The sequence below is a fragment of the Rhododendron vialii genome, chromosome 10a, assembly GCF_030253575.1.
Source record: "Rhododendron vialii isolate Sample 1 chromosome 10a, ASM3025357v1".
Classification (NCBI taxonomy): Eukaryota; Viridiplantae; Streptophyta; class Magnoliopsida; order Ericales; family Ericaceae; genus Rhododendron; species Rhododendron vialii.
The window spans coordinates 1,233,656-1,259,568 of record NC_080566.1 but is presented as its reverse complement, the minus strand read 5'-3'; the positions used below and the strand labels follow the sequence as shown (position 1 = coordinate 1,259,568).

The 25,913-nt window shown below is 38.6% G+C and overlaps 5 protein-coding genes and 1 long non-coding RNA gene across 8 annotated transcripts; 4 read left to right on the top strand and 2 right to left on the bottom strand.

The window, feature by feature from the left end:
* The first annotated feature begins 509 nt into the window (after positions 1-509).
* On the top strand, positions 510-5,147 carry LOC131303474 (cystinosin homolog). The gene is made up of 8 exons (XM_058330352.1): positions 510-682; positions 1,079-1,211; positions 2,808-2,897; positions 3,166-3,290; positions 3,661-3,703; positions 3,846-3,963; positions 4,066-4,115; positions 4,774-5,147. Exons 1-8 carry the CDS (start codon positions 564-566, stop codon positions 4,918-4,920), a joined length of 825 nt encoding a protein of 274 aa, XP_058186335.1. The 5' UTR covers positions 510-563; the 3' UTR covers positions 4,921-5,147.
* Positions 5,148-7,676: 2,529 nt separating this feature from the next.
* On the top strand, positions 7,677-8,690 carry LOC131303477 (uncharacterized). The gene has a single exon (XM_058330356.1). The coding sequence runs from the start codon at positions 7,834-7,836 to the stop codon at positions 8,494-8,496; it is 663 nt and encodes a 220-aa protein (XP_058186339.1). The 5' UTR covers positions 7,677-7,833; the 3' UTR covers positions 8,497-8,690.
* A 3,443-nt stretch (positions 8,691-12,133) lies between these two features.
* On the top strand, positions 12,134-13,574 carry LOC131303675 (uncharacterized). Of its 2 annotated transcripts, none has more exons than XM_058330660.1 (2): positions 12,134-12,887; positions 13,473-13,574. In XM_058330660.1, the coding sequence occupies exons 1-2, from the start codon at positions 12,260-12,262 to the stop codon at positions 13,535-13,537; spliced, it is 693 nt and encodes a 230-aa protein (XP_058186643.1). In that variant the 5' UTR covers positions 12,134-12,259; the 3' UTR covers positions 13,538-13,574. The 2 variants fall into 2 exon arrangements, with proteins under 2 accessions (XP_058186643.1, XP_058186642.1); XM_058330659.1 differs by having other exon boundaries at positions 13,461-13,574.
* LOC131303671 (protein WVD2-like 7) lies at positions 13,281-17,853 on the bottom strand. Of its 2 annotated transcripts, none has more exons than XM_058330653.1 (9): positions 17,616-17,853; positions 16,033-16,602; positions 15,419-15,787; positions 15,239-15,297; positions 15,084-15,158; positions 14,455-14,554; positions 14,267-14,329; positions 14,059-14,175; positions 13,281-13,740 (listed from the first exon to the last, which is right to left on the bottom strand). In XM_058330653.1, exons 1-9 carry the CDS (start codon positions 17,682-17,684, stop codon positions 13,510-13,512), a joined length of 1,653 nt encoding a protein of 550 aa, XP_058186636.1. In that variant the 5' UTR covers positions 17,685-17,853; the 3' UTR covers positions 13,281-13,509. The 2 variants fall into 2 exon arrangements, with proteins under 2 accessions (XP_058186636.1, XP_058186635.1); XM_058330652.1 differs by having other exon boundaries at positions 14,455-14,557; positions 17,616-17,842.
* LOC131303677 (uncharacterized) lies at positions 14,119-15,751 on the top strand. The gene is made up of 3 exons (XR_009192128.1): positions 14,119-14,250; positions 14,472-14,771; positions 15,598-15,751. It is a non-coding gene; the product is annotated as an uncharacterized LOC131303677 (long non-coding RNA).
* A 2,601-nt stretch (positions 17,854-20,454) lies between the features above and the next one.
* LOC131303672 (probable carboxylesterase 18) lies at positions 20,455-21,805 on the bottom strand. The gene has a single exon (XM_058330654.1). It carries the CDS (start codon positions 21,501-21,503, stop codon positions 20,502-20,504), a length of 1,002 nt encoding a protein of 333 aa, XP_058186637.1. The 5' UTR covers positions 21,504-21,805; the 3' UTR covers positions 20,455-20,501.
* Positions 21,806-25,913: the final 4,108 nt, after the last annotated feature.

Sequence of the window (25,913 nt, the reverse complement as noted above, 5' to 3'; positions counted from 1 at the left end):
GTCTTATTCCATTGATTAGCGTTAGCCATGGATTTGGAAATTTTGGTTTTCTTTCACCTGTTGACTTATTTTCTTTATTTACAAATGAAAAGAAATCTTAGAAAAATAACACTAAAACTTGACCGTATGTAACATTTATATCGGAATTTTAACAAATGCTAGGCACCAAATTTTTAAACACAATTTTAGAAACAACTGCTTGCGTGACCGTTCGATGCATGTTGACCCATATGCGTCGAACGCTTTCGGACATAGAATGCTTTTTCACTAATCTAAATGAACTAAATGTCATGTTTTCACGAGATTTTAAGTAAATCATTCTTTTTACATATAGTATTAACTAAAAATACCATTTAGCTTAATGCAGCACAGTTGCATTGAGAATTGTGCGCTTAAACTTTCTGTAATTACAAATTCAAATGTATTTTTTTTCTTAAAAGACAAAAAAAAATGTGAATAATAAAAAAAAAAGGGGTGGGAATTTCAATTTTTCCTAAAAGACAAAAAGCTCTTGTCGTCACTTCGTCCAATCCAGTTTCCTAGAGAGAGAGAGGAGAGAGAGAATGGCGTCGTGGAATTCCGTTCACCTAGAAGTGTTATCGAACGTCTTTGGATGGACTGCCTTCTGTGCCTGGTCCATCAGTTTTTACCCCCAAGTCATCTTGAATTTTCGCCGGAAAAGGTCTCTCCCCCAGGACCCCCACACATATTCCATTTCTCTCTCTCTCAATTCTTTTTTTCTATCCGTCTCTCTCAATTCAATTCCGCCTTAAGCTCCAGAAATCTTTTTTAAAAATAAACAACTTATTTTATATTTTTAAATACAAAACTAATTTAAATAAAAAATGTTTTTTTAATTTTTTGCATTGTATAAAAAATTTGAAGCAAGATGTATATTGCACATTTTTATATTTTAATAAAATCATAATTTTTAAACTTAAAATTGCGTTTTTAAAAAATAATGGGTTAAAATCCGTTCTGGAATGAGTGGAATCCACGCTTACTTTATCAAAATCCGATCTTTTCAGTATCCACACACGGATTTATGCCTAATCAATTGGTGTTCTTGTTTGTGCAGTGTGGTAGGGTTGAATTTCGATTTCGTGCTGCTGAATTTGACCAAGCACTCTTCTTACCTCGTCTACAATGCTACCCTCTTCTTCAGCTCCGTTGTTCAGAAGCAGTACCGCAAGAAATATGGCCGCGATCAGGTCTTTCTCTCACTATTACTACTATTTACCTCTATCTGTGAATCTATATGTACACACTCGAGGCCCGGACACCTGATGCATGTCTAAAGCGTATTATGCAACGGATGGATAGAAAAAAAAAATCTTGAATTGAGATTAATCTCTGGTGAAATCTGAGATGTGAAAGTAGAAAAGAGCGGAGAAGAAATTTGGGATGGCAGTTTTTTTTTTCTTTCTTGGTACTGCCTCCGTCTCCAAAAGATTGTTGGGTCTGCAAAATGAAAACTTAAAAATAAACCGAGAACTTAAAAGTCATCTTTGTCGGTGAAATTTCAAACTTTTTGCCGCTGCTTACTATATATCAATGAGACGAACAATCTTTTTGGGACGGGAGAGTAATTTATTTAGGTTGTTAAAGGGGGAGAAAAAACTGTGAGCCAGCCTCAAAACTGATGTTCACGCCTTCTAAAGGGGATCTTGTGATAGATATGTCTGAATTTTTTATTCCTTTTCAGTGTCTGGCTTCTGAGGAATCCCGAAACATAAATTGCTTGACTTGGTTGAGGATTGGTGGTGTTTTCCATGCTCATAGAAACTAGAAGCAGCGTACATATCATAGTCTTCACAAGCTTTTGATAATCGGATGTCCAATCTAGGTTACATGCACATCGACTAATGACTGGGCAAACCGGAAGCTCAATGATTATAGTTTTGGATTTTTCGTACTCTTAACTTGACAGATTTTAAAGACGCTAAGACTGGACAATACTGCCAGATTGAATTTTCAAGTTTTGATGTAATGAAATTGGTCTTGGATGATTATGCTTACTGAGTTTTGAGTGTTGCTGGTCTCTGTGAGTCCACAAAAATTGTTTATGACCAAATTTCAGTGATTTGGAAAAGTACTGCTCAAATCAGATTATCGGATCAATGCTTTTGGCTGAACTTAGCATATGAAGAATTCATGTTAACTTGTGAATAGAATGTGATTCTTAAACATTGGCTTTGGATGGTAATGGGGTTTTGTAAGCAAGGCTTTGAAAGAGCGACCTATTGAAAATTGGGGAACGTAAAGAGATTTAGGTTCTTGGGAGTGTTCAGATGTCTTACAGCCAAAAATATGTAACCAGATTTCAAGCTTCTATATTGCTTATTCCTCTTTATGGCTTCTTGTTGGACCTGGTAACCAAAAAATGGAAAATAACAATTCTAGTTCATGGGATATCTGATGAAAAGGCCAACTTCTTCCACTATTTCTAGTTTCGAGACTACTTATGTTTCTGTATCTAGTTTCGTTAGGCTATGAGATGAACTAAACATCGCAACCTTGATTCGAATACAGATCTCAGTATACTTGCAGAAGAGTGACATGCTAGCATCCTATCCTGTTATTTTTGTTTGTCAAGCGAATGTTGTTCTACGGATATTCTTGTAACATGGTTTGAATTGAATTTTGATGGACCTAAGTTTCAATTTGCCTCTTATTTTCCAATCCCTATACAAGTTAAACTTGTTTGCACATAGCATTAGTTGCTTTTAGGAAGTTGCTTGGAGAATTACATGTGCTTTTGCCAAAAGATGAAGGGCTCATTTACATCGTTGTCATTCTTGTTGCAGTTGATACCTGTAGCTGCGAATGATGTAGCTTTTTCAACGCATGCTGTTCTACTCACTGCGTTTACCTTGTTCCAAATTGCTATTTATGACGTAAGTAATTCATTTTGTCTTGACTAGTTTTGGTCTTATTTGGCCATTTGTTTTAGAGGTGCTTCAGTTTGAAAAGCAGAAATGTGGTATTTTTGCAGAAATGATTACATCCATTTCTTGTCCAATTGGTGGAAAGAGTACTTCTGATATTGTTAGCCAAATAGTATCTTACTTTATATATATACATTGAAGATAATATCTTGCAGTGAAAATAGTATCTTATGTTGTAATACACATTAACACAAACTTGTATTGATGTTTTGTACAGCGTGGAAATCAGAAGGTCTCAAAGACTTGTATTGCAATTGTTTCTGCTGCATGGTTAGCTGCAGCAGTGTGTGTTTTCATAGCTTTGCCAAGCCATTCTTGGCTTTTGCTAGTCTCCTGCTTTAAGTAAGACATTTTATGACTTCCCTCCAGCGTTCCTCTTTTCCGCTCGTAGAAAAAACAACAATGACTGATACCAGGAAATTGTTTGATGTTCTTCAAGTTTTTTTCTTTTGATGTCATTCTTTTTGTGATTGGCTGCAATGGTATATATCTTTTGTGGCCATTCACTAGCATGTTCCCGATATCTTGCATTCTAGCTACAGTTATGGGGAATGCAATTTGTCCTCCATAACTTGTGGGATGTAATAAGTAATAAGGCAAGCTAAGGAGCTAACTCTTCTATACAATTCTTTTTGAGTAGGAACTTTCTTCATTGTCTATGGCATAACTTTTTCTGTTACTCTGACATTTTATAATTTCAATTGTGTTGCAGCACACTGCAGGTTGTTATGACGACCATCAAATATATTCCTCAGGTTACAATCATTGAATTGAATCTATTACTGAATTTTTATGCTAGAGAAAAGTCCTTCCTCTTATTTATGCCCCACCGGTCCAAATTTTCCACTTTTTGGTTGGTGATTTGAATCTATTACTGAACTATGGGCTGGATTATAGGCAGTCATGAACTTTCGGCGGAAGAGCACCATTGGGTTCAGCATTGGCAACATTTTACTTGATTTGCTTGGAGGGGTGGCAAGTTATGGCCAGATGGCTGTGCAATCTATAGATCAAAGTGTGTCTTCCATTCGTCAACTTGATATGCATTTTATGAAAGCTAGTTCCATCTGCATCATACTTTGTCTAATCAAATGTTTCACTCACTCGTCTGTTTCAGATTCCTGGGTGAACTTCTATGGAAATATCGGCAAGACCTTGCTATCATTTGTATGGACTATTTCTCTCTCTCATTACTGCTATTGACTATCTTCATAAAAGCTTCATTCCCATGCTGTTGCCCTAGAAAATCCTGTACACTGAGTTTGCCTTTCAGCCTTCTGTTTCATAAGTAATTTAGGAAAAAGACAAGAAGAAGAAACCAAAAAGAATTCTTCTTCCCAGCTCTACATTTTCTTGGTATAAGGAAAACAGTAGTTCCATACTGTTAAGCAAAAGGGATTGGGGTTTACCCTTCACCGCAGTGCTGGAAAACCAGAGGAAAACAGTAAGAAATCAAACTTTGAATCTAGTTTTTTCCAGGGTTCCTTGAAAACGTTCTGGGTGCTTGGTTTTGTTGCTTATCTTTCCTTGGCAAGCAAATATGAGGCATCATGAATCATGTATTTGATTTTGGACAGAAAAGGGGGAAATGGATACAAAACCATAATAAAGGGAGGACAAACAAAAATGTGTGTTTTAGACTGCAGTTCAGTTTTTGTGAAGATGAACTGTGGAAAGATTATTTTACGTCATGCAAACTGTTATTATCTTGAGGATCAAAAAAAAAAACTGTTATTATCTCCTTCCCGCTTTCCTCCATAATAAGCTGATACTGTTTGCTAGATCCTTATACTGGATTTGATTTTTGTGGAATGTACATTTGCAGGTGTCGATCTTCTTTGACCTACTCTTCATTGTACAGCATTATGTGCTCTATCCTGCCAAGAAAACAGCTCTCTCTCCCGATCCCGATACGGTAAGCCAGGAGCCACTTCTTAAATCTTCAGATGGCCCAGAAAAAGAAAAGGTCTAGTCATTACCCCTGGATATACATTATATTGAACTTCATAACTCCATGTAAAATTAAAGCCTGAAATTGTGCATTTTGTTGCTCCTGTTGCATAGAAAAACCCCTCCTTTTGTATACGAAGGTACTCCTCGTAGAAAGAAAATTCTTAGCAATTAAGGACAATGTGTATAGCCATTGAAGTTAATGTAAATTGCTTGCTCTGATTTATTACACGAGCATGGTTTATCTTATCAAACATTCACGGCGGCGGATCAAAAAAAAAAACATTCACGGTGGGCAAGATAAACCTTTTTCGGCCGGAATTACCGGATGTGTGGTCCGAACTCATTGGTCTTTTCTGATATTTTTTCGATGGAAGAACTCGGCAGTTTTTATGCTTAGTAAGTGTTTCAAAGATTTTCCTCAACACCAGATCAGATTCGATCATCTATGCTGAGAGGCAATTTTGCAGATTAAGCGAAGGGGGTTCGGCCGGCTGTTCTAAACTGTTTTGTCACCTGTTTTGATCATATTTGATTATTTGTCTCTAGGTGGTTCAGGAAAAACCTAAGGATATCGAGGATGGCAGTGGCTGATGCGTATTTGAACCTCTGAATCCAAATATATAGGGTGTTTGGTAGCCTACTTTTTGACTTTTCATTTTCAGTTTTTTGGCTTTTTGGATTATGGCCAGAATGTATTTTGAGTATAGTAGAGTGTTTGGGAGATATGTACAGAATATATTTTGAAACTATAGTAGTGTTTGGTAGAAGAATGATGAAAATGAATTATGGATTGATTTTTTAATAAGTTGCCCTTGGCTTTTATTATTGTGTTAAAAGATGTACAATTTTTTTATTTTTTATTTTTTAACGATAGGCCTTTATTATTGTGTTAAAAGATGTTTTAAAAAAATTATTATTATTATTTTTGCGTTTGTATCTCTCTCTGTACTGCTTCTGTTATCACAGGTGATGAAGTAGATAAGAAGTGTTAAATGTAGGACGAAAATGGTAAATAGGTAATAATAATATGAGTATTTTGATAATTGCACGGAAAATGGAAAAATGGGAAACCGTGAAAAGGATCTCCTGCCTTGATTCTCCGTTTTTGCTTCTTCAAGTAGAATCGGAGAATGGGTTTTCCAAAATGGGATTTCTAATTGGGCTTGTCAAACACCTAAGATGAGAAAATGGGAATGCAAAAATGGGAAAATGGGGTTGCCAAACACCATAAATTGGCTTGTAGCCATGTTTTCCAACTCAATTCTATTATCTGATGGCTGATGGTAACAGTGTGATAGATGTTTGATGGTGGTCAATTTTTCCCTTCAAATATAAAATAAATAAGAGATGAAGTGTAATAGAGCTGTCCAAAATCTTTTTACCTCCAGTTATTTTTGAGGCATTAATTGGAATTTTGGCCATTCTACTCCAATAAAGAGTATAGGTCTCAACGTCCAATTGGATGGTGGGTTTGTTCTCCATGCAATTGATCAGGATTGAATTTTGGGGTTAAGCTGGCAAGAAAGTAGTATTTTTTTGTGAATTCTCTAGTCCCGACACGGACTTCGGGTTGGCATTGTGCAGTGAGGAACATAGCATCGTGTTGCGCACTTCTAAGCTGTCAGATCGAGCATCCGACGGTTCGGATCTCATCTCGGCAACCAACGATCGAGAGTCATTCCTTGCCGAGATGAGAGCTTGCCAAGATGAGATCCGACGATAGTGCACAGCCAGTGCTGCGCACACCACTGCACAATACCATCTCCCAATTCTCCCACGGATGGTTGTCTTTGCCCAGACCAGAGAGAGAATTAGTTGAGATGCGCAGCGAGGGGGATTACTTGCAAATTCCCCGGTCCACATAAAATTGTTTGTTTGGTTCATCAGTCATGGACTCAAAAGTGTTAAGGTCAACTTATGCATACCTCGACTATTCCCATCCTTGATCCGGTCAAAAGCGTCCAACCTAAATTACAACAAATCACTTGGATGGATTACGGCCAAAGTACAACGGATTACAAGGATCTGGTTTGCAATTTGTGTGTTCTCCAAGATATTCCATATCACTTTTTGTTGAGCCAATCAAAATGGCAATTGATAAGAGGGCGTTTCGCTTTTTTTTTAAACATTCTTATTAAAAAAATGTAATTTTAAATTTAAATATAATGAATTTTTTACACCGTTAAAGGATCTCAATGAAATCTATCAAATAAGATCCATATTGATAGAAAAATTATTTGCATAAACACATAATTTTTAAACTTAAAATTACTTTTTTTTCTAAAAGTTCGGAAACTAGAACGTCACCTAAGAGCATCCGCAATGGGAATAATCAAAATCGATAATCAAAATGTGTCACGTCAGCATTTAATTATCCATTTAGTTCATAATCAAACTTAACAAACTTGACCTCCATATTGGTTATTTTTATCTCTATAAAAAAATCCCCACATAATACGCAATGCACCTATGTCCAATTGCAAACGAGTTCCAATCACGCACCCGACCACACCAAATTATTCGTATCGATGAGACGATTCTAATGTGGGGTGTTTTTTAATTTTTTAGTTTTGAATTTGGTTATTAGGTTTGGTTATTGATAAAAGTTGTTAAGTTAAGTTATGGAAGGAGTGAAAGTTAGTTATTTGTTAAAAGACTTGTAACTTTGCTTATTACAATGTGAGGTGTTTTTTTAGCATTATTGTTAAGTTTACTTATCCATACCAATTTGCTTATTAGGATGCTCTAATAGGCTTGTCCAATACGTCCCATTTGACCAAACCAAAACACCTTGGTTCCCAAGTTTCCCAACCCATCTTCTTACATCTCAATATTCTCTCTCTCTCTCTCTCTCTGTCTCTCTCTTCCTATAAAACACAAAGCACCCAAAATCATATCCATTTCATTTTCACCTTCAAAAGCAAAGACAAAGATGAGGAGAGAGGGTCGCCAACACGGCATGGTTCGAAACTACCCGATCTTGGAACCGCCGTTCAACCCAAGACCCGAATCCAGATACCTTAACCGGTTCGACTCGCCCCCGACGGCCGGGATCTTCACCAAGGTCTCATCAAAGCCCACCAACCACTCCAAGTTCACGGGCATTTGCGGCCGGCCCAAGTGCGCCGGGTGCCATGCCCACCCGGTATCCAAGTCCAGGCCCAAGGCCAAGGGGACCCAGAAGCTGCGGTCGTGCGACGTCGTTTCGAATCACAGGCTGGTGAGTTGGCGGGTCGTGGATTCTAACCCCGGGTTGAAGTTTTCCGGGTTTTCGGCTGACGGGATTTTGGATCAATTGGATAGGGACAATATGGGTGATTTTGATGATGATGATGATGATGATTTTGTGGGTGAGGTTTATGAGGATTCATGTGAGTTGGATCATCGTAAAAAAATAGGAGAATCGACTCTGGCCCCTCGGGAATCGCATGATTCGGTGGAATTGGAGAATGCATCAGGAGCCGTTGATATTAAGGATTGCGATGAGGAAAAGAAAGATGATGATGAAAATGAGAACGTGAGCATTGATGATTTGGAAATTGTGTTGGCAGAGGAAGAAGAAGATGAAGATTGGTGTTTGGTTGCAGAAATGTAAATTGTTTCTGTACAGCCTATGGTCAATGATTCCTTATTTGTATTTTCGCAGTATTTCTCTATTTTCTTTTTCTTTTTTACTACTATTTTCTGTTTGTTATTTTATGGATTTCATGATCTGAAATGTGGATGGATATCATCCACTTCGCCAATATTTGACAAATTATAAAAAGAGAATAATAACCTCTCTCTCTCTCTCTCTCTCTCTCTCTCGTTTTTAAATGTTAATGGCCCTGAGGTATCTATATATAAAGTATATAGATTAAAACTTGTTTACAATGTACAAAATTAAGTTAAAGAGCCTAAGAATATATGAAAGGGCATTGATTTTGACACTCTACTTTGTGTCTTTATTATGTGAGAGAACAAAATTAAAAGTAAAGTGCTATTGGTTAGAACAAAATTATGTGAAATGTGCATCAATTAGAGATACTTTGACTTGATTCTCATCTTTATAACCATGTACCTCTCTGTGAGCATTGGTTAGCATAACCTAATATGAAAGGGGAAGTTGAGATTGCTTTCACTGCCAGAATAAAGTGCTTTTGCATCGGAAGTATTTGCGTCGGGGTAAATTCTGTCTGGTCGATGACCTTGAGGTATCTGGATAAAGTATATATATTAATAATATGGAATATGGAATGTGCATCAACTAGAGATACTTTTGACTTTATTCCTCTAACCATGTCCCTCAATGTCCGCAAGCATTGGTTAGCATAACCTAATATGAAAGCGGAAGTTGAGAGAGAGTGCTTTCACTACCTGAATAAAGTGCTTTTGCGTCGGGGCAAATTCTATCGCGAAAGACTCTTAATTGCGACCGGAAGGTGCTATTGTACTTGTGAGTAGATGGGAAAAGAATAAATGCAATCCACTTGGAAAAAATGAAGAATGTTATGTTTGAGATAATACTGCATTTATCGACTGGAGGGCGGTGCTGCGCAGCCCTGTGTTGCGCAGCGTGCTTTGCATGGTAAATTGTCGCCGCTTCGGTCTCGCTTTGATGATCAGCAACATTCATTTCATAGAGCTTGTCAAATTAAACAAGTGTACCAAAAATCAATTCGATCGGATATCATTAAGTATCTCATCCTAACATTGTTATCTTATGAATGGATCCAAAACACTAGATTAAATCCACTGTTTTTTGGCCGCAAAGAATTACACATAGCCGCAAAAAATTAATCTTGGCCACAAGGAATTACTCATAGCCGCAAAAAATTACTCATGGCCGCGAAAATTTACTCTTGGCCCCCAAGAATTACGTGTGGCCACAAAGAATTACTCCTGGTAAGATAACAATGTTTAGACGAGACACTTAATGATATCCGATTGAGCTTATTTGTATTGCACTTGTTCTACTCGACGAGCTCTATGAAGTGAACGATTCCGATCATCAAAGCGAGACCAGAGCGACAACGATTTGTCGTGCACAGCATACTGTGCAGCACCATCCTCTAGTCAATTTTTTCAGTGTACTCAAGGAAATGGGCTTTGTTGAGATTTTTTTGAATGTTTTTTCTTTGAGAAAGGACCCAATTGCCAGAACATCAAAATATGTTCAAAACTCTCAAAACCATCTAAGATTAATTTGAAGAAAAAAAAAAAACGAATACAATATGCAAAATTTGAACCTGGAAGCAACACTACTCTAGAGTGTTCCGATTCCGAAAGAGCAGCACCAGCAGTACGAGGCAACGGGAGAGAAAGAGATACATTTACCTGTGTTTCGATCTCATGCCTTGCAAAAACCAGGCAGCAAGTTTAGAATCAATCTTACACAACAAATTGGAAACTTTTTGGGATTTCTTACACGGTTTCTGTTGTTGTTGTGCAGCACTATGGACTTTTTTCAACTTTGATCTATGTTTTTATACATTTTCGATTTTTATCGCCGAGACGAAAAACATGATATAAAAATTTGATTCAAATCTTGTCAAGATTACGTTTTTATACTGTAGCAGGCCGAACATGGAGTTCGCTATGTAACGACCGAGCCCGTGCCGTGACGAGCTCGAACCTTGAGCACGGCTCCCGTCCCTGTTCTACGTCGACCATTTCTTTTGCCACGGACTCTTCGGCAGGTCAGCTCGTTCTCGGCCACCTTCCACGGCGGGTCACTTGTGACTGTCCTCTCCCGTCGATCATGTGCCCGATCGGCAAAGGCATGTTCGGCCACCCGCAGAGCAAGGCCGTTGCCGACCATGGCTAGCCGCTATTTGCATGTCTTTCCACGTATAAAAGTAGTTATAACAGAAGATGATCATGGGCGTACATGGGTGTGCCAGCTCAGCCCTAAAAACGGTTACTAGATCTATTTGGTGACATCATGATGATACAGTCTGACCCGCGCAAGACACGTGCTGGTGCTTAGAGAGCAAGTGAGGGAGCTCTATAAATACCTAACGGTGGTAACCCTAAAGAGGTACATGCTACTCCATACTCACGCTCATAATCTTCTGCCTACTCTCTCTGCGCATTGCTCATCCTCACGCCGGAGGGCCTTGCCGGGACAACCCCCAGCCTGGTCTTTAGTCGTGCGCTCACTGTGCAGGCTAGGAGAAGACTCAACCATCAAGCCACCAACGGAGGAGAAGATCGAGGATCACGGACCACACATATACTTTTTCGATTTCCATTCTCGAGACGAAAAACATGACACTATAAAAAAATTTGACCCAAATCTTATCAAGATTAAGAGAAAGCAACCAAAAAGAGCATGCCAATAAAGAGAAAAACTTGTTTCCGGTTGGTGTTTACAGCACTCAATCGTGACCGTCCAAAAGTGGGACGGTCCGAATTTTAATAAAACTTTTTCGGAAAAGAATTAATTGTGACCGGTCATAATTGAAAACGAATCTCAGCTATTAATTGTGTGAATAAACAGCTAAGATTGGCTGGTACTGTAAACAGGGTGTAAACAGGGTGTTTACAGCACAGTCGGAAATAAATATTTCTCGCCAAAAAATCTCTAAAAAGAAGCCAAACTCATCCTAGCTGAACCTCGATTACAGCCCAAGTACAGCGGTTGTACGGATTACAAGGATTTGGTGTGCGTGTATTGTAAGTACAAGGTATTCCTTATCTCCCCTTTCTTTAATAAGGCAGTTAAAAATTTAATTTTTTAAAGAAGATAAATATTACTTTTCTTCCTAATAATTGAAATAATGTAGATTTCACTACAAAATGATGTCATGCTTATCAAAAAATATATTATACGGGTGAGACTTACATTATTTCTATTAGTAATAGGAATGATAACGTTGATCATCTATTAAGAAAAGTGAACAAAATTGTAATCGTTAAACTTAAAATATGTTAGATCTTATTTTTCCTATATTCAATGGAGTAATAGGTTCATGGGGTGTCAAATTGAATTGTCAATGACCTTATTTTGCTTGGCCAATACGTCCCATTTGACCAAATCAAACTCCTTGCTTCCCAAGTTTTCCCATTTCCTTGGTCAACAAAAGTTTTCCATTTCCATCTCCTACATCTCAACTATATATATATCTCTCTCCAACTATCTATACATCTCAACTCTCTCTCTCTCTCTCTCTCTCTATATATATATATATATATATATATATATATATTTATTTATTTATTTATTTATTTATATATCCAACAACTTGTTGGTTTTGATTTCTGGGATTTTGGATTCTATTTCGGCTCACAGTTCTCAATAATTTAAATTTTTTTTTTTTTCAATCAAGCTCTAATCTAATCCAAAAACCAAAACAATCAAGCTCGAATCCATTTCCATGTTCACTACTTCATCTTCGAAAGGAAAGACAGGGACAAAGAGAGAAGGTCGCCAACGCGGCACGGTTCGCAAATACCCGATCCTGGGACCATCATTTCACCCAAGACCCGACCCCAGGTTCACAAACCGGCCCGATTCGCCGCTGGCAGCAGGGCTTTTCGCCAAGGTCTCACAGAAGCCAACCAACCAATCCAAGTTCACTGGCAAGTGCAGCCGGCCTCGGTGCGGCAGGTGCCATACCTACCCGGTTTCTAAGTCTCGGACCAAGGAGAAGGGAACCCAGAAGCTGCAGTCATGTGACGTTGTTTCGAATCATAGGTTGGTGAGGTTGTGGGCTGTGGATTCGAACCCCAGGTTGAAGTTTGCCGGGTTTTCGGCTAGTGGGGTTTTGGCTCATTTGGAGAGGGAGTATTTGAATATGGATGATGATGATGATTATGTTGATGAGGTTTATGAGGAGTCATTTGAGTTAGCTTATCATGATTCCCTGGAGTTGGAAATCGCTTCGGGAGCCGTCGATATTAAGGATTGGGACAATGAAAATAAAGGTGATGTTGAAGTTGAGGATTTGGGGTTTTATGATGCGGAAATTGTGTCGGCAGACCAAGATGAAGATGAAGATGGAGGTTGGTATTTGGTTGTGGAAATGTAAATTCTTTCTATAGCCTATAATGGTACATGATTCCTTATTTTTTCAATTTTCTGTTGGTTATATAGTCAATTGGATGGATAGGATCCAATGTGTCTGGATCATCATCCACTTAGCCCTTTCAAATAGTATGAGAAGGAATAATACATATTTGCGTACTAGTATTGCTTATGGCCGCTTATAGGCCCGTCGAATGCTTAATGGCATTATTGATATCTAAGAAGAATGTATAACAACTAACGCGTCAAAGTGTATGAGAACATACGAAATATGCATCAAGATTCTAAATCTTTCGACTTTATTCTCACTACTTTGCGGGCATTCAAATATGGAAGCTGGGGAGAGAGAGAGAGAGAGAGAGAGAGAGAGAGAGAGGTTGTTATGCAACTACGTCAAAGAAATAGAACTTCATCCAAAGAATCAATGATCTTATTTTACAACAATTCCATGCCTACATGATACAGCTATTGAGGGAAATCATCTCACTAGCAATCTCATCAGTATACAGTACAACCTCCATTTCTTGTGTCCTTAACGAACGAGCTCTTAGTTTTCTGTGTAGGAAACAGAATTAATTGTCTTCCCAGTCTAATCAGAGTTCACTTCTGCTGTTGCCGATCAAGCTGAATATTTGGGGTTGTATTTTCGCAGGTAGTCATTTCAGGCAATGAATTTAAAGGATTTGGCATCCGATTTTTTATTTTTGGAGTATTTTTGGAGCGACTGGTCTTGGTGGAGTGTGCCTCTTGAGGCAGAGATATTAGACCTTGCAATGTGCTGTAACTTGGCTTTCTTCCTACCTTGAGTGACTGGGGTTGGGTCAGTGGTGTCTGCAAATAAATGGAAAAGAATTAACAGCAACCTACTATTTTGATTAGGGTATAAAAACCTGAACAATGTTTGAGATATCTGCATGGAATCAATGATGAACTCATCTCTGCCTTGTTTCCGTTTTCAGAATCAGTTTTGCAGTACACTTTTCAAAATTAGTTTGGTTGACGACTTATCAATTTTTTCATTGAAAGATGATCTGTCAAAAATCATCTATGCTCCAAACAAATAAGATTTTTAGAACAAACACTATAATTGTTGCGACAGGTGTGTTCCGAAAGAGCAGCACTGAGAGGCAACATGATAGAGAGAGATACCTTCACACTCTTGATTTGATTTATTGGTGATTCCCTTGCCTTGTAGAAATCAGGCATTGGCCGGGCCTTGAAGCATAGGGTTTGACGAAACCTTCTAATTTCTGTTTCTGCTTTCTCCTGCATGAATGAAGAAAAAAGGTTGATGCAATAGCTTGTGAAGATAACTTGCTCACCATCAAGAAAAAACTTTCGGTAATGAAATTCTGACCTTCAACCTTGTCTGCAGCTGCACTTTTTGTGTCTCCTTGGCGTTGAATTTTTCTTCAAGCTTCTGAGATAGTTGACAAAAAATAGGACAAACGGACTAAGAAAGAGGCCAACTTTGGTCATGCATAACTACAGCCATAGAGACAGTTGCGTGAAAAAAGAGGAAAAAACAAATGAGCTAATGCTTGCCTGCTTTCGTTGTGCAGCTCTTTCTTCTGTCCTAAAGCTGAAAGGAGCAGATAAATTTGGAGACTGTAATTTGTTTTTGCAGGCAGTCAAGGACTTGGAACTTCTGGCATACATAGACAATTGTCAAGCAAATTTTTAGAGGCTCTTCAAGTTGAATGGCACAAATACAGCTTCGACTCATGGGATTTGGAATTTTGAGCATTTAACATGGAGTTTTCATTTTCTTTTGATTGTTTTCAGGACAATCGGAGAAAGAATATGTTGACTTCTCTTCACCCACAAAATATAGCACAGGAAACTACTGGTAGATATACCAGGTATGACATTCCCGTTGGTCACTAGAAAAATGATTTACAATTTGAAAGTCTAAATGGGGTGTGTTTTTCCGGTTTGAAATAGAAGGACGACAAAAGGCACATCAATCTTTCTTTCTGTTTGGAAATGACATGACAACAAACGGCACATCATTCTTTATGGAAATTCTTTACAAAGCTTCAGCTTGTAAGCCTTGTATGCTCTATGCAATGCATATCGAATAAGTCAATTTGCATACACATAAGAGGAAAACCGTATTTTTCACACCAATTCGAACAGCTTTGGTCCGTATAGCTCACAAAAATGCCACTTACACTGAAGATATGATGTTCCATTTTGGGCCAGTTGTCTTGCTTCCAACTGCTGAGGCATCCATTGGTGTTGTAGTCCTATAAATTCCAGATGAGAGATAAAATAAAAATTAACAAAGCTCATTTGTTCACAGCAATGCATTGTAATTTGTAGGCACCTTCTATTTTCTGAAAAAGGGGTTGCTGAAGGATTCTTTGATACCCCATCCGTATGAGCCTGCAGATACAACGTGAAAACAATCTTAGCATATACACGAATTAATGCATAATTGGGATGATAGAATTTAGAAAATGGTGTTCTTTAGCATCGATTTATCAGCCCAAAGTATGAGATGCACCATCTTAGGAGTCCTTAGAGGAGTTTTGCAATCATTATAGAAGTTATAAGAGCTAGGAGCAACTCTTGAACTTTCAGCTTTTCTTGCAGCTAGGGTTGTAGATTTATCCGGTTCCTTAGCCGGAGTAGAATAAATCAGTGTGCGTAGCGATTTTGAAGTTGGTCTCTTTTTATTGGCAGCTTCTGTAGGCGAACTCCTCGTGATTGGAGTGACATCATTATTTTCCTTCCCTGGATGAATCAAAAGCGTAGATTTGGCAGGTGAAGCAGGAACTTTAGGTGCTCTATGACGAGTTGATGGTTTTGAAGATGAAAATGCCGGTTTCTTCTTTCTTGAAGGCAATGTGGCCTCATGATTAGGCTTCAAACCCTGATGTTATCAACAAGAAAACAAGCAATTGGTTCAACCATTCTAATAGTACCACTGCTAGGGATGCTGCATAGTGACTGAATAATACACTGCATGCTCATATAGCCAACACGCTGCGGGACCCATTAGCTATGTCAGCCATGCAGTATATTCTTCCTGCAAAAATGCAGGATCCTTGTATTTAACCTTCTTATGCTAAAGCCAAAAGAAAGAATGATTGATCATGAACGTACAAAGCACATCACCTGCAACAAAGGCTTCTCCATTTGAGGGGATTCACCAGTCCCCATTTCAGAATCCATAGTCTGGTTCACAACATTCTCAGAATGGTTTAATGATTCATTCTTCAAAAGATCATCCGTTACAACCTCAGATTCTGTTTCGGTGTCAGCTTCTTTCATGGAATCAACCTCTCTGCCTAGGTTTGTCATACTTTGTGGCTGATGGGAAACCTCAGATTCTGTTACTGTGTCAGCTCCTTTCATGGAATCAACGTCTGTGCCTAGGTTTGTTTTACTTTGTGACTGATGGGTAACTATACTGCAATCTTGGCTTACAACTTGTGGGTCGGGATTTGTATTTGCGGCCTTTTGCTCAAGCAAGGCTTCTGCTGCAGCCTTCTTAGCAGCAGCAATTCTCTTGTAATGGGCCTCGAAGAAAGCCTTTTTCTGTGCCACAGATCCGGGCTTGGCATACCTTTCAGCTTCTTCAACGTAGCGATTGTGGGAAAAGGTTGACCATTTCTCCCAAGATAAAGACTCTGTCATGAACCTCCCAAAAGAGATTGATTCTCCAAGAGCAGGCACGGGGTTTCCCTGTAAATCTAACATTTCAAGTCAATATGTCTACCTGAGAGCATCTCCAGCCCTTGCCCCTTTTCTTTGACTCAAAACCAAAATCTAAATAAAAAAACCCTCCTGAAACTCACTTTAGACCTTTACTTGAATTTATGAGTTTTACTCAAATCGCGTGAGACTGAAATATTTACTCAAACATTCGAAGGCTATTTTATTTCTCTCAAATGTACAATTAATTATGCTTGGATTTGAGGTTGTTCAATTGGGTGTCATACCAAATGAAGCTTTTAAGTCAAATTTTAAGTCACATAAGGGTAAAAGTATGAGTAAGGACCGGAGATGCTTATAAACTACAAAACTCGTTTGTGATTCGAGGAGTTCACCATGTTTAAATCCAGTGTTCTAAAAATCGGGATTAATCGCTTCCAGGGGACTAGAACCGACTAATTGCTATGCACCGATTACTAATTGCTATGGGCTGATTAATCGCTAAGTACTAGGCCTCGAAGCTCGAAAGTGGCTGACCGCCCGACTAGCACCTAGAGACTTATAGAACCTTGCTTAAATCTAGTCTATGCTATTTTCAACATAGGCCAATCTACAAATAAGTTGTGAGTTGAACAATGAGAACCAGAACAGGGGAAAGGGGAAGAAAACAAAGGAGTAGCATAGAAAGGGGAGGGAAATTAAAGCAAAGGATTTCAAAAGCCATGACCTTCTAAGCATAATTAACAGGTTTTCTAATGTTAGAAATGCCAAAACCCCCGTTGTACTTTAATTAATTTTAATCTCGTTGTAATTTAATCAATTTCACCCTCTTTAATTTCGTCAAGCAAAAACTCTAAACAAATTATGCCCATCTACAAGATAAACTGAAAGTTGAACAATTTAGAACTAGATCAAAGGAAATGAGTGGAAATTAAGGCAAGGTGAAATTTACGAAACCCATTTGACATTTAACTGAATTAACAGAACCCAGTTCGTAAATACTTCAAGAGAGAGAGATGGGAAGTGGGTTTTCAAAAACTGACCTGTTTGGATTCATTCGAAATGCCAGAAGCATACGAGAATGTATGCATTACACAAGCTGATTCCCCCATGCCTTTCTCAGTTTCGGAAGCTGAAGCTCAACAAAATCCCACCTTTCAGCTGTTTTTGCCTCTCTCTCTCTCTCTCTCTCTCTCTCTCTACGCGCACACACAAGTTTTGAAATTCAAACTGAGAGAAGCTTTAGACTTGTGTTGAGAGGGATGGCAGACATGGAAGAGAAAAGAGGAGTCTTTGTGGGGGGTGGGGTCTCTCAAAGATGTCAGGAATAGTTTTTCAGTCTTCTTCAGCTTGGTCCTGTGGTCCCCACTCGTTGGAATTAAGCAGTCTTTACAACGTTCAAATTTTTTGAATTGTCAACGGATTGATAATACACTGATCTCTGTTTTGGTTGGTTTGTTAATTGGATTATTTTAACCTCGACCCAAAAGGTGGAGGATAATATGTAAAAATTGTATTGATATTTGTAATCCGTAAAATATGCATTAATATCAGAACTTATTTGGAATTATGTGCATATTATACTCCATCTAGTAGACGGAGATTAGTAAAACCGTTTTGTTCTAATTTTTGGGATTATCGTTCGTCTCCACGAGATGAATCGAAAAAGTATAAAAATATGGACCCATGTTGAAAAAATTCAAATAAAATAGCATTTTAAACAAATAAGACACTTATTTGATACTTTTTCCGTTTTTAGTGAATTGTTTATTACTTTTGATCATAATTTTGTACTTTTTAGACTCATCTCGTTGAGACGAACGATTAATCCCAAAAATTACGATGAAAAACTAAACAAAAAAATTACGAAAAGTAAAAAATAATTAAATGAGTTTCAAATTATAAGTTTACAAGAACACACTTCAAGGCTATATTCAAAATTTGAGGAAGGAAAGTAATTATTTTTCCCCTCCTTTGATTGGTTCAGCCTTAGACAAAGGGTTATCTTAATAAATTCAAAGTATGTATTTAATTTGTAGTTAAAGTGTTTGTCAAGTTTCTAGTTTGTCAAGTTTCTAGTCAATGACTTTTAATTTATGGTCTAAGTATATATATTATGCGTCTTAACTATCTAGTAAGTTGGTGTCTTTGGTTTAATAGTGGTCTACGTATTTGGAAGGTCTTGTTGGAAATTATCTAGATTTTAAGTCTTGGAAGCATAATCTTTGTAATGCCTATAAATAGGTAATCTAATGAAATGAGAAGAGAGTTGAGTTGATGACTAAATATTATGCAAGTGTGTCTTGTTTGGAGTGAATGATTTCTTCTATAATCAAGCGAGTGGTTTGATCGTGTTGAGTGGCATCCGCTACCTCCAGCCGAGTGACATCCCGAAACTATCCTAACCTCATAGGTTTCCGCCTATGTCAGAAAGATATGTCAGAAAGAAAAGGATAAATGGGAGCACAAGAAGCTCCCGCATTTTGTGAGGTCTGGGGAAAGGTTTTGCCTTGCTCCATCAAACACCGAGACTGTTTCCTCAGTCCAGCAATCTTAAACATTTTTAAGTGCATATAGTAAAATACATAATACCGAAGAGGATTGGTATAATTCATGACATCCAGATCATGAAAGTGTTCATGAAAGTAAATGTCCAGATTCACTGCTTTCGTGGACACTTTCATGATTTAAATGTCACGAATCCTATCATTTCTGAATCCCGAAAATGAAAGCCAAAGCATTGAAGGAGATGACATATCTATTTTGCACAATTATGTCACCAGAAAAAGATGAAAGATGTTTCAAATAGTAGACCAAACTAGTTATGCTTTCTCCAAATTCCAATACACAAAATCCACTTCCTATTACTCCAGTTTATGCTCTTCATCTTATAACTGTACAAAAGAAAAGGAACTGAAAGGGGAAAAAAAACTGAAAAAAGAAAGAGAAACAAGTTTATTAGTCTAATCCATCTTTCAACACCCACCACTTCCTAATTCATAGCCCGAGGGTAAAATGGGCTTCATCCATCCAATTGCCAACTAGCGAACAAGAGCCATTGCCAGCAGCGAAGGCGCTAATCTAACTATTCGAACAAATACAAAATTCACCGAGTAAGACAGAGAAAAACATCAATCACACATGTTGGAAATCCGGTCTTCATTATAATGAAAGTGATGGCGTCATCTCTTCAAATTTGGAATGGTAGAAGCATTCGAGTCATGTTAGGAAAACGCTTTCCTAAAGACAGTATTTGCCCCCACCAGAAAGTGTGCACCAGGTTACAGCAAATCCGCCTTCAAGATAAATCGAATCCGAACTCTAAGTTCTTTCTGTCATCGTTTGCACAAACGAAAATAGACAGAATATCCGCTAAGCAAATGTAGAAGAACCAAGAACTGTTACTCTATTTTGAGATATAACAGAATATCAGTTTGCCATTTCTAGGAAGAGAATGTGTAGAGAAAAAGAGAGCAATTCAGTATGGACTTTACAGATGGTCTATTTATAGATTTATAAACACTCTTGTATGAAAGGTTGTTACTCTAGTAAACAACCATAAGAAATGGTCATGTCCTTTGAAGACACCAATTAGGAAAGATCATGTCTTTCAAAGACAATTAATAGAGAGGAACATGCCTATTAGTAGACACCCTTTAAACAATTAATTAGGAAGGGTCATGCCTCTTGGAGGCACTCCATGATTCACATCCCTTTCTAACAATCACATCTTTCCAAATGAACACACCCCAATTTAATGAGTGTTACAACCATTTACATAAAGTCACAACTCATGCGAAAAAATGTAGCAACCTTTCACAAAATCCTCATTTAGTACCTTTCCGAAAATTCCAAACTAAAATCCAATTTTATTTTGAAAAACTCCAACAACACACACATCCGCATGGAATGTCAGTCGATCAGATCTTTTAAATGGACTCTGATTGCTTTTGAATGAAACGTCTAACCTCTGTAACGAACGGAGTAAAATCAGGCAACTCCGGAAACAGATAAAAACCATGGATTGCGTTCGGATACTCCACTAAGTAAACTTCTTTCCCAGATTTCTTCAGTCCCATATGGTATTTCCTCTGCCAATCTTGCAACGGGTCGAACCCTCCGACAACCAACAACGTTGCCGGGAACTTCAAACTCGAAATATCTTTCGATTTCGGCCCTCCAAAGACATTCACAGCCTCATGGTCTCTGTCACAACCTTCTGGCAATAAGGCCTTCCATGACCAGTCGGTTCGCTCTACGTTCACAATCGGTACTTGGGTGAGTCGACGCTCAGACTCAGTACGCTCTTCCCCGCCAAAGTAGGGTTGTATGGCTATCAGTCCAACGATTTTAAGCTTCCTGAAATCGTGCACGGCAGCTTTGAGCGTCACATGGTGGGCAATGTTGGCTCCAGCACTCTCACCAGCAAAGAAGCAGTGGCTGAGGTCAGCGTTGGGTGGTAAAAGTGAAGAATTACTGTCTATGAATTTCAGGGTGTCAAAGCCATCCTCAAACTGACAGGGATACCGGTGCTCTGGCGCGAGGCGGTAGTTGATGGAGACAACGATGGCAGGGAGTTTGCCAGCGAGGTGGCGGCAGAGTTCGTCGAAGGGCCTTGAATTCGGGCCGAAAAGGATGAATCCCCCGCCATGGAAGTAAAATATCACAGGGAGTTTGGAAGCAACGGTGGTGCCACTTGCGGTGGGGGTATAGATGCGGAACCAGAGGTTGCGAGAACGGTCCACAGTGATGTCGGAGGAGGTGACGCCTTTGGTGGAACCAGCTTGGGATTTGAAGTCGAACAGGCTCATCACGGAACGATTCATAGTGCCATCGGAACGGCGGCAACGGTCAGTGACAAAGCCAAGAGCGGTAAAGAATATTCTGATTCTCCATGGAAGGTCTGGAGTTTTTTTCATCTCAACAGCCATTGTTCTCTCTCTTCCTCTCTCCCTCTCTCTCTCTGCTGTGATGTACCATTAGTACAAAGGAGTAATATGAGGTAGTTTTATAACACTACCAACCCTATGATATTAGGTTCTATTGGTTCATGTGCAAAAAATAACTCACCACATCAACTATAAGTGAAAATGTAGGCGCACCACAACAATGACTAACTTCTCTCTCTCTCTCTCTCTCTCTCTCTCTCTCTCAACAGTTGGTTAGATTGCTTCTTCTTCTTCTTTCAAGAACCGATGTGCTCTCTAAGGTGATACTTGATGAGTTAAAGAAATAGAGCGAGGAGCACGAAAGCTCCTGGACACTCGGTTATCAGAAAAGAGAATAGAGATATACTTCCTACTTTAAAGGGAAACTGCTCACACGAGAAATACTCATTTACGGAGGTGTTATAAACAGTTTGTTTGTAGCATTAACCAATCGCAACCATCCAAAAGTGTTTCGAACGGTCCGGATTTTAATAAAGTTTAACTCTTCCTTGGAAAAATTTCACTAACATCCCGACCGTCTAAAATATTTTTGGACAGTCATGATTGAGTGTTGTAAATAAGTATTTTTCCTGCTCACACACTCCTCCAATTGATAAAAATGACACACCAACCTCACACGGCGAGTTGCCCTTGTCGAGAGTTTCTAGAAAGCCATTTTTATCAGGCATATTAAAGCAGCAGCCTATGTAATTTGTACCTTGTTTCAGCCTGATCTACATGTAGTTTAAAGCCAAAAAAAAAAAAAAAGCGCTCTTTATTTAGGCTTTTTGTGTTTAATTAGTCCAACCCATATATAGCTCACGGCAAACTAGCTAGGCCAAGCGGTCCCTGTATGCCTAATCTTTCACCCTAACTCCCTCCCTCTCTCTACTAACCTAGTCATGAGACTAACTACTACATCAAGAACTACTACTGTATGCAGAAAAATCAGGAATGTGGCCAAAACACCTTGAGACTAACCACCACAAGCATATATAAGAACTTAACCACCACCAATAATCTCATGTCCATTTTTCATCTGACCAGTACGTAGCTTCACCAGGAACACTAGTCATTTTTCTCCACAATGTGAGCCAGAAAAATCAGGAATGTGGCCAAAGAATTAGAGATACGTATATATATAGCAGTCAAACAACAGAAACCCACTATTGCTAAATTCAGTCACTCGGCCATTTCTAACTTCTTCTCCTCTACTCCATGGAGCTTCTCGAACCCTCTCCAATTAGCTAATCGGACCCAAACCCACTACCACAACAACCAGAAGCAGCTATTGAAGCTCAATTCAAAGGGTTATTTCCCATGGGTTAAATGAGAAGTCTTGGCAGACCTTTTCCCCATCTCTTTTTATTCTTAGCTTTGAGCATCAGGTGTCCAGCCGCTTATGCGCACATCGATAATTCCCTTTCAGGTCTAATGAAAGGCAGTTCATCCACGCCGGAGTTAGGAAATTCACATGATATTATTTTAAATCAAAACATGGTCAATTATGTGGAGAGCAAATCCATTTTTGCAACTTTTTTCCCATCCAAGCATACTTTCACGTTCACGCTCCACTCTCGCTCGTACAAGCACACACAGACACACAGGCAAAAATTATGAGGCTCAGGTAGTAACCGTATTTATTTGACTTCGGTTTTACTAACTTGAGCCCGCTAAACAGTGAATAATTCACACTTAATACTAAAAAATATATATAAGAATTTCACACATACTTTTCAATTGCTTTGGTAATTCGATCCGGCTAATAGGTGCTATGTTGCACCCCTTAACTTCGTAAATGGAGTAGTATTATATTATTTTATGTCCATTCAAGCTCCACATAGAGTATTTAAAAGCCTTTTTTTTCCTGTTAGAACCACCATTGCCCCGTGTACAACTTTACTTTATTTTGGGAGCCACCAATAGTTGTTTATTTGACATTTTTACCTTTTCTCACTGAAAAATCAGGGTTTGCTAATAATCCGAAAAAAACCCTAACAATACGAACGCGAATCACTAAGTAAAATTATCAGCAAAAACTACGCAAAGCAATCAATTGCACAACGCAGAGATATACGTGGAAAACCCCAGAATCGGTAAAAACCACGGGAAGGAATCAAATCACTATAACTATTGTGCAGTTACGGATATACCTATTCAAACGATGTAAATCCTCACAACGTTCTAAGTACTACCTGCCGAGTCACACGTCCACCGCACCCAGTGATCTTGATCGCCAACGGCCTTGAGTCCACAAGCCCTCCGAAAACCTAACCAAAAACTTCCTTAGGAATGGCACTTCAAAAATCCAGTTGCTTCGATTTTTCCATTTACTGCCGCTGCCTAAGAGATGCTACTGCCTCCTTTTACTTTCTTTTTATTTTTAATCACCGTATATCAAAAATCTCCACCCAATCCCATATGGCTGGCCCCCTTTTTCCTTTTATATGTATGTGGTCAAACCATAGGAGGAAAATAAAAAGTCCAATCCCTTTTCTTTTTCTTTTTTTTTCTTTCACGTTCATTTAAGACAAAAGGTGCCGATTGATAACCCGATTGATCCGTCTTCACCAAAATCAATCTTGCTGTAGTCGACCTCCATTTTTATCCAATACGCTCACTTGGAATTATAAATAAAGATTTCTTCCACTTTAATCCTATACAGACTCACTAGCCTATTAAAAATAATAAAATTATAACTCGATAAAAATTATGTGTTTTGTCAAACGGAATTGCCAATACACAAAGACTCAGGTATATGGTCGTTACACTCACCTTCTTTGAATTGCTGGTTTTTTCCTTTTGGGGGGTAAATAATGCTACATATACATTAGAGCATCTCCAACCCATCTATAAAAGTCTCAAATGTGATATATTGGAGGAAGATTTCGTAATTTATTCTCATTTTTTGCACTTTATGAAAGAAGGAGGGACTCATCGTACTTTTTAGAGATTGTCTCCAAAATGGGAGTAGGGTCTCCATATTTGGAGAATTAAAGGCAATTTGGAGACCCAAATATCTAAGAAGTAGAATGGATCCCTCCTACATTCTCTCATAAAGTGTAAAAAGTGAGAATAAATTACAAAATCTTCTTCCAATATGCCACATCGATTCTCCATTTTAGACTTTTAGAGATGGTTAAAGATGCTCTAACCAACCACACTCCAGTTCCTATCACATACATGTGGGCCTACATGTAGGCTACAAATTCTAAAAAAGCACTTATGTATATCGGACTGAGATGATTTTTATAAGAACCCATGAAAAAATATTTTAAGAATAACTTCCTATTTGAATCATATTTTGTTTAATTCTTTTTTTTTTGGTTAATTTTGCATCAAACTTTTATGTATTATTGGCTCGTCTCAACGAGAGAAATCAATAAAGTAAAACTTATGACTTTTAAAAGAAAATATTTAAGAATGTGGGTACGCGCCCCAAAAATTCTCCGTTTTTAGTTTTAAAGAAAATCGGTGTGCGGCCCTCTTTGGAAAAGCGCGGCGAAACGCCTCGATTCAGAGTCGCCACTCGGGTTTTAACGGTGAAAACACCCAAGGAACCGAACTTGAAAACGTTTGCCACGTTTGTTTGATTTCGAAAAAGGCTTGTAGACTGGTCCGTCGTCACCTTCGATATCTAAGGTTCGGGAGCCAGGTTACGAGAGGGGAAGGGTTTTATGGCACCCTTCTCGCCCAATCCGGAGATCGGTCTCTACTCAGGCATTTTGTAAAAACGTTTGCATTTTCCTCTCATTTGATCATTTTTTAGCCAGTTAGGGCAGGGGAACAGCTAACGAGGGTTAAAACTGTAACAAGTTGCAATTAGGTGACGAAGTGTTTATGGATGATTTTGCTTACAATGCTAAATATAGATTGAGAACAAGCACTGAGCAGCTTGAATAAACTGAAGTACGCTGCCCTGAAGGAACGTAAGCAGGTTCCGTCAGCATGCACTGGCTGAGCCACTGCATGCTGATTGGACATGCGCACGCCACCTCATAACTGGCGTACTCCACTTGTTTGGTTGCTCGGTCTTTGTTTGCAATCCTCTGGGCTCTGGAAAGGGACCAGCGCACACCCAGGACAAACCACGTAGTTTAATAGAACATAATATATACAGTTATAGACAAGAGAGATGGCTTCAATCCAAGAAAAGCAGCATAATACCCCAAAAACAGTGTGGGGATATAAAAGAGGCCAGGATTAAGCTAAGATACAAGGGCCAACCACTGGATCTGGGGAAAACTGCCGTACGCCAGTTGTAGACAACCGTGCGCCAGTTTGACCCTAATCCAATGCTTGGCTTTGCATCATCCGGGTTCTGGAACATGACCAGAAAGTATCCCAGAAGCTTTCTAATAGAGATATGGATGAATATTGAATATTACAACTAAACAGTTCTAAATACAAAAA

What these genes read in the sequence shown, in the direction of transcription:
- LOC131303474 (XM_058330352.1), top strand. Translation starts at nt 564, where the DNA reads ATGGCGTCGTGGAATTCCGTTCACCTAGAAGTGTTATCGAACGTCTTT. An exon ending in TTGCTAGTCTCCTGCTTTAA is followed by an intron (nt 3,291 to 3,660) that starts GTAAGACATTTT and finishes ATTGTGTTGCAG; the next exon opens with CACACTGCAGGTTGTTATGA. An exon ending in CCATCAAATATATTCCTCAG is followed by an intron (nt 3,704 to 3,845) that starts GTTACAATCATT and finishes GCTGGATTATAG; the next exon opens with GCAGTCATGAACTTTCGGCG.
- LOC131303477 (XM_058330356.1), top strand. Translation starts at nt 7,834, where the DNA reads ATGAGGAGAGAGGGTCGCCAACACGGCATGGTTCGAAACTACCCGATC.
- LOC131303675 (XM_058330659.1), top strand. Translation starts at nt 12,260, where the DNA reads ATGTTCACTACTTCATCTTCGAAAGGAAAGACAGGGACAAAGAGAGAA. An exon ending in AGATGAAGATGAAGATGGAG is followed by an intron (nt 12,888 to 13,460) that starts GTTGGTATTTGG and finishes ACGAGCTCTTAG; the next exon opens with TTTTCTGTGTAGGAAACAGA.
- LOC131303671 (XM_058330652.1), bottom strand. Translation starts at nt 17,684, where the DNA reads ATGGGGGAATCAGCTTGTGTAATGCATACATTCTCGTATGCTTCTGGC. An exon ending in GAGCTGCACAACGAAAGCAG is followed by an intron (nt 14,330 to 14,454) that starts GCAAGCATTAGC and finishes CAACTATCTCAG; the next exon opens with AAGCTTGAAGAAAAATTCAA. An exon ending in ATCAAATCAAGAGTGTGAAG is followed by an intron (nt 13,741 to 14,058) that starts GTATCTCTCTCT and finishes ATTTATTTGCAG; the next exon opens with ACACCACTGACCCAACCCCA.
- LOC131303672 (XM_058330654.1), bottom strand. Translation starts at nt 21,503, where the DNA reads ATGGCTGTTGAGATGAAAAAAACTCCAGACCTTCCATGGAGAATCAGA.